Consider the following 16,842-nt stretch of genomic DNA (forward strand, 5'->3'; position numbering starts at 1 on the left):
AATTTATGACCTTTAATAAACCCAAGTAACTGTTGATAGAGTATGTCCACAAAAAATAATAATAAGCATGTTACAATCACAGACACCTAAAATTTTAACAGTAAGTTGCATGTATTCATTTATAGGGAGGGGTGTGATATATGTTTTTTCAATCTATGGCATTATTTGTAACTTAAGGATAAAATTTCAGGTGCCTGTGTTACAGTTTTAAAAAAAAATTCTTTCATTAGAGGACATTGAAGATATATATATATATGCCCCTGCGGTTGAATTTAAAAAAACAAAATTAACTCTGTGAACCTGTAGATCAAAGTGTCGGACATCTTTAGAATGAATTGTATGAACAACAATGCTGCACATCAGCATACTTTTGTTGAAGTGCTAACACGCTTCGTAAAGCATGCTGGTATAAAACAGTAACAAGTAAAGTTCATGCCCTCATTTATTTTTGAAAATGAATTTTTTTTTTTGAAAATTAAAATTGCAGAGAAAATGTTCAATTTCAGTTGATTTCTTGTGTTTCATTTTCAGGTATCTGACATGTCTTATGCCAATCAATTCCTCCAGAAGATGACACAAACTTTAAATTATGGAAGTTGCGAGCAAGAATTTTTCAAGGGAATGTCAGATGGAGAAGAAACATCAGTCAACAAGACAGTGTAAAATGATAAAGTATCTGTAATAGGTGCTTACCATATTCTGCCTATTGTGGATTCAGTGATGGTTTTTCAAACGAACTATGCTCATCAACCAAATGTCCTTAAAATTTGTGGAGTGCAGAGCCACTTTCAGGCGAGACAGTAGTGTGGTTCATTTTAGTGGACATGATTTTAGACGAGATGTGCTTTGTGAAACTTGAAACATTGTTCATTCATCATAGTGTAATGAGAACTGTTGTGGTCCATCATTCTATGCTTTAGTGAAGTAATGGAGATAATGTGAAGTACATGTGTAAATGCTCATATTCTGCACAACATATTTTTCAGTGACATTATTTCTTTGAGACCAAGCTCTGGACAGTTGATAGCCATTTATGTGTAGGACTTTATTTATTTTTCTGTGTGTGCAATAGCAACTGCCACTTGCAGTAAACCCAAACAAAGTGGAGAAATAATTTGTTGAGTTCAGAGATTACAATTTTTATTGTGTTATTTTGATGAGAAGATAGTATTAATAAGGTACAATGGTACATTGTATCTTATTGAAAAGCTTATTTAAGAGTTATCAGTAGAATTAGACTGCATGACAATTATTAGAATGGGAAACCTAGATGAAGTCAAAAGAAACTATACTGTATTTTACAGACTGTCCTGGAAATATCATGCAATAAATAATGTCTCCAGTGTTATTTAGAAGTATACTTCCTTATTATTTCATTATGCATGCAACTGATAAAGTTGTCTAAACTTAAAAGTTTGAAATCTTTACTGTGAAGTTGAGAAGCTAAATCTTGCATCATGTTTTCCACAAGTTATAAGTTTTATATTTCAATTTAAAAATTAGTCAATTTTTATACAATGAAAATCACTGGGAATTTTTTTTAAGTCCAATTATAATACAAAATTAATACATATAAAATCAAAGATTTGGATTAAAAATGACTAAGTTAAAAAAAAATACAATTATAATACAGTGAAAAATCACTGAAATTTTTTAAGTCCAATTATAATACAAAATTAATACATATAAATTCAAAGATTTGGATTAAAAATGACTAAGTTTTTAAAAAAATACAATTTTAATACAGTGAAAATGACTAAGTTTAATTTTGATACAAAAATAATATGCAAGAAAAAAAACTAAGTCCCTATAAATACAAAAATAATATATTGAAAATAATCTAAGTCCAAAATGATACAAAAATAATACCCTTTAAAAAATCAGTCAGAATTTAATATAAAAATGAGTTACCCATTTTTTTTGTGATACAAAAATAATATTTTTTTTTTGTATTATTTCAAAAAAGTACAAAAATGACTGTATTAATAATATATTAAAAATATACTTTTATGTATTATTTTTCCATATGGGGGCCTATCCCGAAAACGTCAGAATAAAGAAAAATTGGATAGGGCTACATTATTGCAGCTATTCCTTCTGGTACATAGTCCAAACCAGTACATACATATTGCACTTTCTAGGCAACATATGTCAAAAATGTGCTATGTGAATTTTTATTTTTTGCTCCAAGTGCAACATAATTTGCACAAATACTGTGAAAATGGCGACTATAATTCCGGAACTAGCTATTTGTGTTTTGAATATTTAGACTATAAGCTTCCTGTTTAACTATATGGACATCGAATATGCATGAAATTGTAAAAAAAAAAAACAATATACCATATACCATATTGTTTTGTTGTTTAATTTTGCTTTTTTGTTGTTTTTGTTTTTGGTTTAACTGAGCAAGTATTCAATAAAATAATTGCTTAAAACATCTGGTTATTTATTTGGAATTTGAAAAACTATAATTGCAATATATTGCTATATCTATTATAAATTAAATATTGCAATATATATCACAATATTGCTTTTGCTGGCAATACCTAACCCTTTAGAGATTGTCAAATTGTAAGTGATACTGATGCAGAATGCAGTTGAAAGGAAAAATTGAAAACATTAAGTTTTGTTTTATGAATATAGTACATGTATATCTGTATTTATGAATTAGAATTGGAATGGTTATGCATGTCTCTCTGTGTAAAGGAATACACTATTTCAGCAGTTAGATTGAATTGATAACTGTTGATCATTTCCAACATTTTTAATAGCATTCACATGCATGTAAAAAGAAATAATTAAAAAAATATAGCTCTTTAAATAGATGCACCCCCTGCTGCCCCACAACTGACAGCTGTTGGATCTACGTCAGTGAATGAAGGGCAGTCCATTACATTACGATGTACCTTGTCTACGCTGGGTAACCCTCACATCACGTGGAGCTGGGTGTGTGGAGATGACAATCTGACCACTGGAGTGACCAATACAGGGACCCAGTCAGTGTTGACATTGACAGTCAACAGAAAGTACAACCAGAGAACATGTCAGTGTAGAGCCACAAGTCCAAGCTTGTCATTGTCGTATGACAGGACGTCAGGAACACAGACCATCACTGTATACTGTAAGTACATTTCAATTAATGATATTGTTTGACTTTTCAGATGATTGGTAGAAATCAGTGTATGTTACATGGGTCTGAAAAGTGAAAATTATACTTGAAAACACATTAGGTGTTGGTAAAAAGATTTAAAGAAGTTTTATATATGGACCACTGTCTATACAAAGGAGTGTTAATAATGACAAAGTTTGAATATTAGGTTTTTAGCTCACCTGAACCGAACGTTCAAGTGAGCTTTTCTGATCACATTTTGTCCGTCGTCTTTCTGTCTGTCTGTCTGTAAACTTTTTAGCTCACCTGAGCTGAAAGCTCAAGTGAGCTTTTCTGATCACCCGTATTCTGGCGTCGGTCCGTCTGTCCGTCCGTCTGGAAACTTTTAACATTTTTGACTTCTTCTCAAAAACCATTCGGCCAATTTCAACCAAAGTTGGCACAAAGCATCCTTAGGTAAAGGGAATTCTAAATTGTTAAAATAAAGGGCCAGGCCACCTTCCAAGGGGAGATAATCAAGAAAAGGTAAAAATAGAGTAGGGTCATTAAAAAATCTTCTTCTCAAGAACCACTGAGCCAGAAAAGCTGAGATTTATATGAGGGCTTCCTGATATAGTGCAGATTCTAAATTGTTAAAATCCTGGCCCCCGGGGGTCGGATGGGGCCACAATAGGGGATCAAAGTTTTACATACAAATATATAGTAAAAATCTTTAAAAACATTCTTCTCAAGAACCACTGAGCCAGAAAAGCTGAGAGTTATATGAAAGCTTCCTGATATAGTGCAGATTCTAAATTGTTAAAATCCTGGCCCCCGGGGGTCGGATGGGGCCACAATAGGGGATCAAAGTTTTACATACAAATATATAGTAAAAATCTTTAAAACATTCTTCTCAAGAACCACTGAGCCAGAAAAGCTGAGAGTTATATGAAAGCTTCCTGATATAGTGCAGATTCTAAATTGTTAAAATCATGGCCTCCGGGGATCGGATGGCGTCACAATAGGGGATCAAAGTTTTACTTACAAAATTATAGGAAAAATCTTTAAAAATCTTCTTCTCAAGAACCACTGAGCCAGAAAAGCTGAGATTTATATGACAGCTTCCTGATATAGTGCAGATTCTAAATTGTTAAAATCCTTGCCCCCAGGGGTCGGATGGGGCCACAATAGGGGATCAAAGTTTTACATACAAATATATAGGGAAAATCTTTAAAAATCTTCTTCTCAAGAACCACTGAGCCAGAAAAGCTGATATTTCTATGAAAGCTTCCTAACATAGTGCAGAGTTAAGTTTGGTCAAATCATGGCCCCCTGTGGTAGGATGGGGCCACAGTAGGGGATCAAAGTTTTACTTACAAATATATAGGGAAAATCTTTAAAAATCTTCTTCTCAAGAACCACTGAGCCAGAAAAGCTGATATTTCTATGAAAGCTTCCTAACATAGTGCAGAGTTAAGTTTGGTCAAATCATGGCCCCCTGTGGTAGGATGGGGCCACAGTAGGGGATCAAAGTTTTACTTACAAATATATAGGGAAAATCTTTAAAAATCTTCTTCTCAAGAACCACTGAGCCAGAAAAGCTGATATTTCTATGAAAGCTTCCTAACATAGTGCAGAGTTAAGTTTGGTCAAATCATGGCCCCCTGTGGTAGGATGGGGCCACAGTAGGGGATCAAAGTTTTACTTACAAATATATAGGGAAAATCTTTAAAAATCTTCTTCTCAAGAACCACTGAGTCAGAAAAGCTGATATTTACATGAAAGCTTTCTGACATAGTGCAGATTCAAGTTTGTTCAAATCATGGCCCCCGGGGGTAGGATGGGGCCACAAGTGGGAATCAAAGTTTTACATACAAATATATAGGAAAAATCTTTAAAAAATCTTCTTCTCAAGAACCATTGGGCCAAAGAAGTTCACATTTACATGAAAGCTTTCTGACATAATCACTGTGTAGATTCAAGTTTGTAAAAACCATGGCCTCCAGGGGTAGGTTGGGGCCATAATAGGGACTACGGTTTTACATGCAAATATATTTGGAAAGTCTTCTGATATGGACCAAGGTGACTCAGGTGAGCGATGTGGCCCATGTGCCTCTTGTTACATTTTCGACATCTTCTCCAGAACCGCTTGGCCAATTTTAACCAAACTTGGCCAAAAGCATCCTTAGGATAAGGGCTTTCAAGTTTGTTTAAATGAAGGGCCATGTCCCTTTCAAAGGGGAATAATCAAAAAAATAGGGTGGGGTCATTTAAAAATCTTCTTCTCAAGAACCACTGAGCAGCTAGAAAAGCTGATATTTACATGAAAGCTTCCTAACATAGTGCAGATTCAAGTTTGTTCAAATCATGGCCCCCAGGGGTAGGATGGCGCCACACAGGGGGATCAAAGTTTTACATAGAAATATATAGAAAAAATCTTTAAAAATCTTCTTCTCAAGAACCACTGAGCCAGAAAAGCTGAATGCAGATTCATGTTTATTAAAATCATGGCCCCTGGAGGTTGGATGGGGCCACCATAGGGGATCAAAGTTTTACATACAAATATATAGGGAAAATCTTTAAAAATCTTCTTCTCAAGAATCACTAAGCCAGAAAAGCTGAGATTTACATGAAAGTTTTCTGACATAGTGCAGATTCAAGTTTGTTCAAATCATGGCCCAGTGATAAATCTCGTAACTATTATAAGCAATACAAAATAGAGAGTTGGGCAAACACGGACCCCTGGATATACCAGAGGTGGGATCAAGTGTATAGGAGGAGTAAACATCCCCTGTTGACCGGTCACACCCGCCGTGAGCCCTGTATTTTGATCAGGTTAAAACGGAGCCATCCGTTGTCAAAATTAGTGTGCCAAGAACGGCCTAACAATCGGTATGAAACACGTTAGACAGCATTTGACCCATTGATAGGTTGTATTGGCAATATAAAGGTTTAAATATTATAAATATCTATATAATTTGAAAACATTAGTTTGAGGCTGTGAATTGAACCTGTGAATTGAATATTGAATTTTTGCCCTCAACCAACAACCCTCCCCCAGATTTTGGATTTCGAGTTCTTGCAGAACTATACTGAACCCTTAGTAGTAGTAGAGTTTTCTCTCTTCTTCCTTGTCAAGAATTTTCATCCAATTTTTAAGTCAGTGTTTTTTCCTGCTGCCGGCCTTCCAAATTTTTTTTACTATGTCCCTGTCATCACACTGTTCTTTGTAGTAATCCCTCTGCATTTTAGCACTTTTAAAAAACATTCAATGTTTCCAGTATGATTTCGTACTATTAAAAATCAATCTCCACTTAACTATAGAGTCTATACGAAACCATAGTATTGTGTGTTTTGAGAAAATGTACTCGCGTATTTATTGTCTATACTATTTTAATAAAGATACTTCCTGTTGATTCAAACTCACAAACGTTATAATTGTTTATTTCTGTTTTCATCATTATGATAGATTAGACATCATCACAACCACCATGATACACTCTCAGATGTTTCTCATAAAATACATATGTAATAGTTTCATTCTTAGAATTTCTTCTAGAAAAGATGTGTCGTTTTCAAGAGTTATTTGCTTTTTGTTGCATACAATTGATGCTGGAATAGTACAAACACTCAACAGTGAATTTTTTGGGGCCAAAATGCCACCAATATTCGGCTGTTTCCCCTCACTAAAATTAGCTATTTTTTCCCAATTATATATATATGTTTTTCCCAATTTCAAATCTAGGGAAATTAGGCCATTTAAAAAAAAAATGGTTACCGTATATTGCTGACAAAGAGTGAATACGTTTTTTTCTTCAGTTTTATTCTCCAAACCACAGCTGCACATGCAAAAGGTTTTGTAAAGAATATGTAAAACAATAGAGGCATCCATATAAGCAGATATGCAACAAAGTATATAGTTTCCAGATACACATTAAGCCATTGTTGACAATTTATTTGACCGCCATTATATGTAGGGTCAGGCTAATAACAGGAAGTGGTCAACAGTATAGGGTTTTACTTAAATCCGAAAAATACAAACAGGAGAGACATTCAGGAAACTTGATTATTAATATAATATTTACAAGATTGTGGGTACAAATGCTGGTGAATTAATAATTTATTATTTTGTTTATGAAATTAGACAATAAGTATTTCTTAGAAAAAGTAAATAATATCTATACAAGGTGTGACTTCCAATGCATATTTAATGTTAAATAATGATTTATTTCATGATTTTAAATCAGATCTGAAATAAACCTCAAACAAAAAAATGTTATTTGATTATTTTATGCATCTTTACCATTTTAATTTACTACGGAATGATTTTTCCCAATTTGAGGAAAATGTCGCTAATTTTTCCCAATTCAAAAGGAGGGGTGGTAGTTTGAAAAGCAAAAAAAAATCACTGCTCAATGCACAGCTCCATTTAATCGATCACACTGAAATTTTTACATTTAAACTTTCATTTTCCTATCTACCACAACTGTTTACAAAAACGAAAATTACTTTTATCAAATTAAGTGAGAAAAATTCATTTAGAAGGCCAATAACTCCTGTTACATATTCTACGAACATAAAATACTTTATCTATTAAAATTTCTGAATTTAGTTACCTATAAATACTGTATATATTGATTATATTTCTCTTTAACCATAAGCCAAAGCATGCAAAAAAAAAACCACGGCAGTGGCTGTAAATTTTATCAATGTGCTGAACAATATATTATGTTTGTGATGTTAAAAATAATATCCCGCATTTGGACATGTTGGAACTAAATTCTCATGATGCGTCACATATATATTTCTCCTGTTATATCTTTAGTGACTTTGTGACAGTTGATTTAGTTATCCTATTACTTTTGAAAATTATTGCTTATTGAATTCATGAATTTGGTTTATTAAACTTGATGTCAGTGTTCAAACATGTCTGTTATAGTGTTGTGTTATTTCAGTTAGACTTTTTATCATTTCCAGATTGTCAACAGCTGTGTTTGCAAGCATGCAAAAAGAAATAATGAGACAGATTGATCACTGTTCGTTATCTTCAACTTACAGATATTACATTTCTTTAAATAGATGCACCCCCTGCTGCCCCACAACTGACAGCTGTTGGATCTATGTCAGTGAATGAAGGACAGTCCATTACATTACGGTGTACCTTGTCTACGCTGGGCAACCCTTCCATCACGTGGAGCTGGGTGTGTGGAGATGACACACTGACCACTGGAATGACCAATACAGGGACCCAGTCAGAGCTGACATTGACAGCAAACAGAAAATACAACCAGAGGACATGTCAGTGTAAAGCCACAAGTCCAAGCTTGTCATATGACAGGACGTCAGGAACACAGACCATCACTGTCAACTGTAAGTACATTTCTGTGTAAGGTTGCTCCATCCTCACGTGACTTATCTATAATAATGGTTCAACGTAAAAAAAACTTTTATTAATTTCCAATTGATATAGTTCAATCTAATCAATAAATAAAATAATATACAATTATGGACTGTTTAGCATGGAGACATCACAAATTATCAGGTCTTAGTAGGGTTATCACAGAAGCGCCGGAGGGTGATAACCCTACTCAGACCTGATAATTTGTGATGTCTTCCTTATAAACAGTCTATGGTATGACTATGGTATGACATTACACTCTATTAAATAATGTTATGAGCATTCGAATTTTAAAAAAAATCGAAAAATTACATATTTTTAAGGTACTTCCGGTGGATGACGGAAGTGAAGGCAGGAAAATTGAAACACGTATTTCACATCTACATGTCACCATCTAACTTTCCTGAAAGTTTCAAGACTCAATCTTTGATTATTCATTAGAAAATGCCTGGAGAAGAAAAAAAAAAAACAACGGAAATCGTAGATATTAACGAATGGAAATGACTTTTGAAAAAAAAAACACCAAATAATTCACTAAACTCTGAAGATGGATAATGTCAATTGTATATGTGAAAATCATAACAAACACTTCATTTATAAGCGAGAGATATGATAGCAAAGAAAGAACACTTTTTCGAAGTTTTTCTCTAAAAACCGGAAGTTGTTGTTTAAACTTCCGGTAACTGTAACATTTTCTGAAACTCCAAAAGACACTTCATTTTTTCAAGCACACATTTTGTTTGAAAAGTGTAAATTTATTTGACGTTTCTTTCGTTCACTTTCGGTGGCGACCGGAAGTGACGGATGACAATTATAAATCTTTTTAGAAAGCTACAAGTCACCAACAATCATATCCTGAAAGTTGAAAGATTCTATTATTAACCGTTTATGAAAAAACGGCCAACCAAAATGTCATTTGAAAAACGGAAATTCGGCCCTAACTTGCGACCGGAAGTGAAGTTTGAAATAGTATTAAAAGGGTATCCCAGAGATGGATAATGTCAATAATATCTGTAAACATCGTATCAAAAAGTTGATAAATAAGCGAGATATATGAGAACAAAGAAAGACCATTTTTTCGAAGGGTTCCTCTAAAAACCGGAAGTTGTAGGTTAAACTTCCGGTAAGTCTAACATTTTCTGAAACTCCGAAAGAGATCCAATGAACCTATGCAAGTTTTGTTTCAAAAGCATAACTCCAAAATTTGAAGTTTCTTTTGTTCACTTCCGGTGACGGCCGGAAGTGACGGATAGCTATGATAAACCTTTATTACAGAGCTACAGGTCACTATCTATCATTCCTGAAAGTTTGAAGACTCAATCGTTAATCGTTTAGGAGAAAACGCCCGAACGAAATGTTATTTGAAAAACGAAAATTCAGCCTAACTTGGGACCGGAAGAGAATTTCGAAATACTATTAAAGAGTTTTACAGATATGGCTAATGTCAATAATATCTTGAAACATCGTATTAAAATGTTGATAACTAAGCGAGATATACGAGGACAAAAAAAAAAGACCAATTTTTTTAAGTTTATCTCTTAAAACCGGAAGTTACTGATTAAACTTCCGGTAAATCTAACATTTTCTGAAACGCCGAAAGAGACCTAATTAATCTATGCAAGTTTTGTTTCAAAAGCATTAGTTTGAAATTTGACGTTTCTTTGTTCACTTCCGGTGACGGCCGGAAGTGACGGATGGCAATGATAATACCCTATTGCACAGCTTCAAGTCATAATCTATCATCCCTGAAAGTTTGAAGACTCAATCGTTAACCGTTTATCAGTAAACGCCCGGACAAAATATCATTTGAAAAACAGGAATTCGGCCGTAACTTGTGACCGGAAGTGAATTTTGAAATAGTGTTACAGGGTTCTCTTGAGATGGATAATGTCATAAAGATCTGTAAATATCATATGAAAAGTTTGATAAATAAACGAGATATACGAGGACAAAGAAATACCATTTTTTCGAAGTTTTTCTCTAAAAACCGGAAGTTGTTGGTTAAACTTCCGGTAAGTCTAACATTTCCTGAAACGCCGAAAGATATCTAATTAATCTATGCAAGTTTTGTTTCAAAAGCATTAGTTTGAAATTTGACGTTTCTTTTGTTCACTTCCGGTGACGGCCGGAAGTCACGGATGGCAATGATAATACCCTATTGCACAGCTACAAGTCACCATCTATCATCCCTGAAAGTTTGAAGACCCAATTTTTAACCGTTTATGAGAAAACGCCCGGACAAAATGTCATTTGAAAAACGGAAATTCGGCCGTAACTTGCGACCGGAAGCGATTTTGGCAAAACTAAAAAAAAAATTCTCTAGAAAATCCTATTTTACATTTTTCCTGAAAGTTTCATGAAAATCTATCAAGCCGTTTTTGAGAAATCGCGTGCACAAAATCGGTAAGAAAAATAACAATAATAACTAGTTCTAATTGTAACGGGGACCGTTACATGTTCCCCAAACCTCCTCCAATTAAAAACTGATGTCATTGTAAACCTATAGCAAAAATTCATTTTATTTCAGCCTTTAATTACACGTAGTACGTTTAATATGCTCATTTCAGTACCAACAAATGAAACAAAGTAATGCACGTGCATACATGCGCACACGTGTATGATTCTGCACTTTTGTTGATGTCATTCAACAGGCATTTGTATCATATACCCACAGTATGAATTTCATAACGTTTCCATCAAATATAAGGAAGTTATAGTGATTTTAAAATCGTCCAATCAGAATTCAGAACACGTGCATACACGTGCTGAGCAGTAGTTCTAATCAGGAACAATTTGGAAGGAATACCAAGACACACCTAGAACCTAAAAATCAAAAGAATTTGATTAAAAACAAAAACATTATCGTTCTTTAAAAAATTAAGTTTTGAAAGACGATGCACGCGCATGCGCGTGTGTGTTTACATTTTTCATTACACCAATATATAGATATTCATATTATCTACCTATGCTGTGAATATCAACTCATTCGCTTCATTCATAAGAGAGTTACAGACGTTTTAATATTATCCAATCAAAATGAAGCGCACGTGCATGCGCGTACAGATTGGTAATTTTGCCCATGCAGATCAGTTAAGGATCTCAATACCTAACTATGATACGAATATCAAACCATTTCGATGAACAACAAAGAAGTTAGACTGATTACAAAGTTAGTATATGAAAATTTGTGATGCGCATGCACGCGCGTGCAGACAAAATGAATATCATTTTTCACATCTACAGATGATATACTATCATCCTACTAAGGTTTCATATCGATCCCGTGTGAATTTCGATTTCGTAAATTTTGTACCAAAATTGCAATGCACGTGCGCGCGTGTGCATGCACGTGCGGAAAAAATGACTATCGTTCTGCACATCTACAAACGCTATATTATCATCCTGGAAAGTTTCATATTGATCCCTTTTGTACTTTCTGAGAACACTCCCGGACAAAAAAGTCCGGAGAAAAATAAGAATAACTAGACACGATCTCGTTGCGAGCAACGAGTAGGTCTTCCGTCCGATTTGTTGATGCACTCGGAGTTAAAAAAAAAAAAAAAGAAAAGACAAATGAGTCCCAATTTAGTTTCCGACTTTAAGACACTTTAGATATAATCAATTTTTCATATCATAAGCTTCTGAAGCAAAGTTGCGGTGAAATTCGTTTGAAATTCGACTCTCCAGGCGAGCCATAAGGCCCGCGGGCCTATTTCTTGATGTCATTTGTTAGCCCTCTATAGACTCAACAACTTTAGTTCTATATGTCTTTACAAAATATTTACCTGTAAAAAGTTATTGAGATCGACCGATATTGACAAAAAATCGACTCTACAGGCGAGCCATGATGCCCACAGACCCATTTTTTGATATTGATCGATAGGTTATGACACATTGAACAACTTTTGTTCAATAATGCTTTTCAAAAAATGTGTCGTTTTAAAGATATGAGGCGTCAAATATTTACGATTTTGGCCCTTAAAATCTCTAATTACATAACATATGACCTACGTTTTGATTTGATAAGATCAAGCTCGTTGAGATGAACATTTCCGCTTCTACAACTTATAAAATATTAATAGTTTCTGAGATATTCTCAAAAACATTTGGACCCTTCTGAACCCCTAATTTAAAGGGCCAGCCCGTTTTGCTTGATATCGTAAGAAAGGCCTTGTCATTTGAAACATTTTTTGCTCAACAAGTATTTAGAAATTCTTTACCGTTCTCGAGTTATCTCTACAAGAAATATTTAGGGGCCAAACTGTAGCTCCCTAACGGGGCCACATAGGGAAAAAACGAAATGTACATATTGTTTAGATTATCATTCTGAACAACTTTTGTTCAATAATGCTTTTCAAAATATTTGTCGTTTTCAAGATATGAGGCGTCAATTATTTATGATTTTGGCCCTTAAAATCCCTTATTACGTAACATATGACCTACTTTTTGATTTGATAAGAACAAGCTCGTTTAGATGAACATTTCCGCTTCAATGACTTATTACAAAATATTAATAGTTTCTGAGATATTCTCATAAACCTTTGGACCCTTCTGGGCCCCTAATTTAAAGGGTCAGCCCCTTTTGCTTGATATCGTAAGAAAGGTCAGGACATTTCAAACATTTTTTGTTCAACAAGTATTTAGAAATTCTTTACCGTTCTCGAGTTATTTCTAGAAGTAATTTTTAGGGGCCAAACTGTAGCTCCCTAACGGGGCCACATAGGGTAAAAACGAAATATGCATATTGTTCAGATTATCATTCTGAACAACTTTTGTTCTTTATTGCTTTTCAAAATATTTGTCGTTTTCGAGATACAAGGGGTAAAAAATTTATGGTTTTGGCCCTTAAAATCCCTTATTACGTAACATATGACCTAAATTTTTATATGAATAGATTTGGATTGTTGAGATGAACATTTTTTGTTGTTTGACTTATACCAAAATATTAACGATTTTTGAGATATTTGATCTAGACTTTGAGCCCTTCTAGATCCCTAATTTAAGGGGCTAGCCCCTAAATCTTGATATTTTCGAAAAGATCTCGTAAATGTGCACAACTTTTGTTCTACATGTCTTAACAAAATATTTGCAAGAAAAAAGATATTGGAGATCAAAGGTCAAAAATCGCCGAAATCGGCGAAAAATTTTGGCATCCATTTTTTCAGGTCCAGGCGAGCTTTTAGGCAAATCGCCTCCGGTAAAATCGAATCCCCCACAAATCTTCTAAAATGTTTACTCTATCTTGTGTAGAAATTTCAAGACTCTAGCTTCAAAACTAACGGAGGAGATGTGTGGACAACAAGGCCCTTCAAAAAGTCACTAAAAGAGAGATAACTCCTGACCGGAAGTGACGTCAAGCACGAAATTTTGCAAGCAAAGTCTCGTCACCAAAAGACATCTTTCCTGAAAATTTCGTGAAAATCGATCGAGAAATGGCTGAGAAAAACGCGTGTACTACCAAGGAAAATAATAATAATAATAATAATAATGAAGAAGAACGCGAACAATAATAGTAAGGTCTTCCGCAGGAGACGGAAGACCTTAATAATAATAGCGAGCTATAACTGTGTTGGGATGCCAACACAAATGTCTCCGTTTAGAGAAATCGTGTGCACAAAATTAGAAAGAGACATAGTATACCGATATAGGTTTCAATTTAAAAGAAAAAAGTTTGAAATTTATGATTCATTTAATCACTTCCGGTGACGACCGGAAGTGACGGCCGACATTCTTAACCCCCAATTGCACGCCTACAAAGTGGGATCCATTAACTCTGAAAATTTGGTGACTCTATCTTTTACCGTTTCTGAGAAAAACGCTGGACAACGAAAACAGCTAATAAGCCGTATTTGCCGACCGGAAGTGAATTTTATCAAAATATTTGACGTTACTCTAGATATTTATAGTGACTATAATATATGTAAAACTCAACCCATTAACTAGTTTCATGACCGAGATTTATGGCACTGAAAAATGAGAGAATGAATAGTCTTTCTTTGATATAACCGGAAGTTGGAGATTCAACTTCCGGTGGGGTCAACATTTTTTGAGAATTAGAACGAGATGTAGTAAACTGAAATATGTTTCAATTTGAAAAGAAAAAAAAAAGTTTGAAATTTATGATTCTTTTAATCACTTCCGGTGACGACCGGAAGTGACGGCCGACATTCTGAAACCCCAACTGCACACCTACAAAGTGGGATCTATCAACTCTGAAAATTTGGTGACTCTATCTTTTACCGTTTCAGAGAAAAACGCTGGACAACGAAAACAGCTAATAAGCCGTATTTGCCGACCGTAAGTGAATTTTAAAAAAATGAAAAAAACTGTCCGAGATATTTTCATTCTCTATCATCCCTGAATATTTCAAGAAAATCCATCCAGCCATCTCTGAGAAATCGAGGGGGGGGAAAAAAAAAAAATAATAATAACTAGACACTCATTACTAGTAATGAGTAGGTCTTCCGTTAGACCACTTCCGGTAAGGAGCTTTCTATTCCTACGAAAACCATTTAAATGTATCAGAAAATGTGCCTTAACAATGAATGAGAAATGTATTATCGAATTTTTTACTCCTTTCTCGTAACTTCCGGTGACGACCGGAAGTACTATTCAGATGCGTTTTCCTATAAATGACATCGATTCTTTACTGTCTATATTCCCTGAAAATTTCACGTCTCTATCTGAAAGAGTTCTCAACAAAAAGAAATATTCAAGGTCGTTTCTGGTGCAGATCAGTATTTTATAATGACAAAAATTTTCTATATCTTCTTTGGTTTCAATCCAAAATTAAAAAATAATAATACGAATACAGGAGGTGTTCTGGTCCGAAATCTAGAATTTTCGCCGCCTCCAGCTGGAGGCGGCATTCTCTGGCTGATTTCAAATACTTACAAGCCGAATTCAATTTTAAGCTCATAACTAATCAATAAAACGATTCTTCTTGTACTTACTAATATCAATTTTATGGGTTCTTTCATCACATAAACAGTCTCTTGAAAACATTTTATCAAACTGTCGAGCTTTGTTTTGAGTCACGAGACTCGTTTGCTCAAATGGCAGTGAAAATTTGGTTGACTACAATTGTTGGCTTCTGTTTAATATCGAATTTTGGATTGATATTTTCTTTTAATCGATATTAATAAGTACAAGAATCATGATTGTTTTATTGATTAGTTACAAGTGAGTTTAACATTGAATTCGGCTCGCAATTCGGACTAGTGATCTGCAAGATCGAGATGGAGAAATGTTGTCTATACGAGGAGCGAGGAAACAAGAGAATTCGGGGCATCCAGTGTGCAAGTTGTGTTCTTCAGATGGGGAAAGTGTTGATATTTCGGATGGATGCAATATTTTTGACAGTCAATCAGAAGCATTCTCAATTTAACTTATTTCTGAACTAATGCTATATTTACAAACTGGAAAACACCTAATTATATGCACATGTGTAACTCAGCTCTGATTGGTTGATGTCAGCATCCATTTTGTTTGATCGGCAAAATCAAGTCCCGTTGAAACGTTTTCTGGTAAACTAGATCTACCGATATCATTTAAAAATATAATCAAAATCACTATCATATACAAATTAAGATAATGTGCAAAAAACAAAATCATAAAATGTCAGTGAACCATAAATAAAAGACAGCAACCGAGTTTACCAATTTTATAACACCATGTGTCCAAAACTAACACCATTGTCCATAGTTGCAACATTCTCCCTAACTTTATTTAAGTGTTAGTATGTGGTATAAATAGCAGAGCAAATTCTGATGAAACCCAATGTTCGTCGAATCAACCAATATGTATACATGTAGTCCAATGCCTAAGTTTGGTGGTTAGATAATGAGCATTTCCAAAATACATGAAGTACTGTCTGAAATATCGACATCTTTCCTAATTGCAAAACGTGGCAATCAAAGCAGAATTTACGCGAGAACTGACTATACGAGTTTGATGAGGAAACATGGATGATGTGCTTCACGACGTTTGGTATCGGGCATTGTTAATGGTTATAGGAATTTCATAATAAATAAAATTCTGCTAGCTAAAAAAAAAAACTTTTTACCTACCTACTGACCTTCCTCTGAAATTTAGGGTCGGGAGAGGGGAAACAAACATATTTTTAAATGTGGCCTAATAAGAATAACTAGATGCGATCTCGTTGCGAGCAATGAGTGGGTCTTCCGTCCAATTTTAGATGTGATGAGATAAGAATTTGACCGAGATTTTTGTTCATAAATAATGATACAAATATATTGTCTAGACGTACAGTTTAGCTTTGGTAATGTTTTACAAATATTGATCATTTAAGTGCTATAAATTAAAGAATCTCTGCCGCTCTCGGCCACTAATTAAA

At 34.3% G+C, this 16,842-nt stretch overlaps 1 protein-coding gene and 1 long non-coding RNA gene across 2 annotated transcripts in view; both read left to right on the plus strand.

Moving 5' to 3' along the window:
* The window catches only part of LOC125672873 (uncharacterized), a 2,669-nt gene extending 1,321 nt beyond the window's left edge, over positions 1 to 1,348 (plus strand). Inside the window, exon 3 of the long non-coding RNA XR_008799785.1 lies at positions 532 to 1,348. This is a non-coding gene — a long non-coding RNA (uncharacterized LOC125672873). The remainder of the gene's footprint in view (positions 1 to 531) is intronic.
* Positions 1 to 16,842, plus strand: part of LOC125678927 (hemicentin-2-like) — a 136,008-nt gene that overhangs the window by 27,437 nt on the left and 91,729 nt on the right. The window contains exons 4-5 of the mRNA XM_056145654.1: positions 2,825 to 3,121; positions 8,168 to 8,458. Coding sequence (XP_056001629.1) covers positions 2,825 to 3,121; positions 8,168 to 8,458 — 588 coding nt within the window. The remainder of the gene's footprint in view (positions 1 to 2,824; positions 3,122 to 8,167; positions 8,459 to 16,842) is intronic.

This window comes from Ostrea edulis, chromosome 1 (assembly GCF_947568905.1).
Source record: "Ostrea edulis chromosome 1, xbOstEdul1.1, whole genome shotgun sequence".
In the NCBI taxonomy this organism is placed as follows: domain Eukaryota; kingdom Metazoa; phylum Mollusca; class Bivalvia; order Ostreida; family Ostreidae; genus Ostrea; species Ostrea edulis.